At 34.3% G+C, this 2,452-nt stretch overlaps 1 protein-coding gene across 1 annotated transcript; it reads left to right on the top strand.

Moving 5' to 3' along the window:
* Positions 1–243: 243 nt before the first annotated feature.
* Positions 244–1,079, top strand: LOC145102280 (uncharacterized). Its single transcript, XM_079039667.1, has one exon. The coding sequence runs from the start codon at positions 432–434 to the stop codon at positions 942–944; it is 513 nt and encodes a 170-aa protein (XP_078895793.1). The 5' UTR covers positions 244–431; the 3' UTR covers positions 945–1,079.
* The last annotated feature ends 1,373 nt before the right edge of the window (positions 1,080–2,452 follow it).

The raw sequence follows: 2,452 nt of genomic DNA, 5'->3' as shown, positions 1-2,452 counted from the left end.
GATAAAAACTAAAAGTCTAAAGAGGCTGAGATTTGATTTCCTGTATCCGTCGGGATGAGGAGGAGGTTAGGGAGTCGGGATGGGGAAATGAATCGCCAACTCCGCCTCATCCCCGCCCCATTTCCATCAATATAGCCGATTATTTAATTTTGTCTTTTAAAAACAATATGAAATTTCAAAAGGTTAATTTAGGCAGAAAACAAATTGTTTTATAAACATCGGTTACTACTTTACTAAATCTTTAGAATTCAATAAATCATTACAAGACAAGGTTCCTCCTAGAGATGTTCACATAAGTGTGGTGGTGGTCCTTGAAGCGTGTGAGCTATATCTCATCCTCCTTCTTTACCATATCATTCAATTTCAACCTAATTCCACCCACTCACGCAGTCATTAACTGAATCTACACAGATAATACAGCCCCGGATCCAATGGCCGTTAACAGTAATAGACAAGAGCAGGACCAAACGCCGACGTCTACTGCCTCCCCGACGTATTTGATTATCTTGAAGCTCATGAGCAAACGCCGGACATGGGTTCTCCTCTTCTTATTTGTCTACACAATCCTCTTGTCATCATCATGGAACCTCCTACAATCAGTTCTATCATGGTACGACGCCGCCGTTACCACCTCTCCTTCGTCTTCAACTGGGTGGCCGGCGATCTACGCTTCGGTGGCTTTGGGTGTGATTTTCGGCCTTCTTTCGATGGCGGCCGCTTTAGCCGTGGCGATTCCGGCCACCGTCGTCACTTGGATATCTGTGTTGGTTTTGTTGACTTTTTTTGGGAAGCCGAGGAAATCGCTGGTGGTCGAAGGGAAGAAATTGACGGCGGAGATTACTCGGACGGTGGGTAAGATATTGATCAAAGAAGGGAATTTGGTTGCTGCTGTTTGTGCTGTTTTGGGGTATTTCTTGCTAGTCAGGAATGGCGGAAAAGACTAAATTCATTGCTATGTACAATTTTTGTTGCTTTATGTATAACTTAGTATAGCAGTAACCCTTTTGGATTTTGTTATTTCTGTTCTGGAAATACATTTTGCCTCCTACTATTCCAATATATACATAATTTTTCCAATATATATATATATATATATATATATATATATATATATATATATATATATATATATATATATATATATAAAAGTTTTGTAATATTTTTCTTTAGAAAAAAACTCTTGTACAATGATGTAGGAAGTAGGAACAATGTGACAGATATTCCCTTCTTGCATTTGAAGGAAACTTTTACTTTCTTTGTATTTGTTTATGATTTCATTTCCCCCTTTTTCATTTCCTTCACTTATAAATTAATTGATATATTTGTGTTGTTAGATTCTTGGGTTAGGCAACGAAAATCTAGGACAAAATAAAATGATTTGACAAGTCTTTTGTCTTGGGAAAAACATTGTTACTATTAAGATCTTAGAAATATTACTTGTCATCGTCGTTAATCTCAAAAATATTTATAGACTATATTGTAGAAAATATTTATAGACTATATTGTAGATTTTCATGCTAATATTAATACTAAAAATATGAAAGTTATATTAAACATAAATTCGATAGATGCATCAAACATAGATACAATATTATGATAATATCAAATAATAATATAATATTATCTAATACATCCAGATGATCTAGTTAGGCTGAACACGATTAGGACGAATACTCAAAGGGATCCTAAAATCATCAAACACCCTTGGTTCAAAAATCTTCAAACAATTTTGGTAACATTAGGAGCTATTATTATTATTATTATTATTATTATTATTATTATTATTATTATTATTATAATAGTAGCTTTCGATATTTGGCCTTAAAGTTGTATTGACTTTAGGCTTGGAAAGAACCCGGAAGAAAGGATGCTTTGATCTTTGTTGAAGTTGAATTTTAAACACAAATCTTTATAAATAGTCCTTAGGAATGATTTTTATTAAAAACTTAGGATGCAATAACTGAAACAAAATATAAGCATAACCTTGTCTTAATAGACCATACAACATCTTATTATACTAATGACATACATCTCCTCGAATCTCTCATCAGATCCAAACATCATTATCCATATATCTTTGTACCACTACCTGTGATGCAAAGAAATTGAGTGAGTCAGGCTGGGAGGTATGGTGAGTACATAGGGTTTTCAACATATAATAATATAATTAATTTTTTTAATTACATAATTCACATCAAATAATTAATTCGATTACCCATCCTCGTTTTCTTATATATTAATCTCCAAGGACCTATCCTAGGATCATCGCAAACATCGAGTAGACAGTACTGCTTCAGGGATTCCTCCACAATACATATCAGTAAGGAATAGAGTACATCGCATGAACACATAGTTCATCACCTACAAGTTGTGAACCTACCAGCGTTCCACTGGGCTGTCAAGAATAGTTTGTGGTCGTCATTTATACTATGTTAGATGAATACATCGCAAC

Source organism: Lactuca serriola, chromosome 4, assembly GCF_051521515.1.
Source record: "Lactuca serriola cultivar US96UC23 chromosome 4, Lser_US96UC23_V15, whole genome shotgun sequence".
NCBI classification, from domain to species: domain Eukaryota; kingdom Viridiplantae; phylum Streptophyta; class Magnoliopsida; order Asterales; family Asteraceae; genus Lactuca; species Lactuca serriola.
The sequence above is the reverse complement of the archived record's forward strand: the minus strand, read 5'-3'. Positions and strand labels throughout refer to the sequence as shown.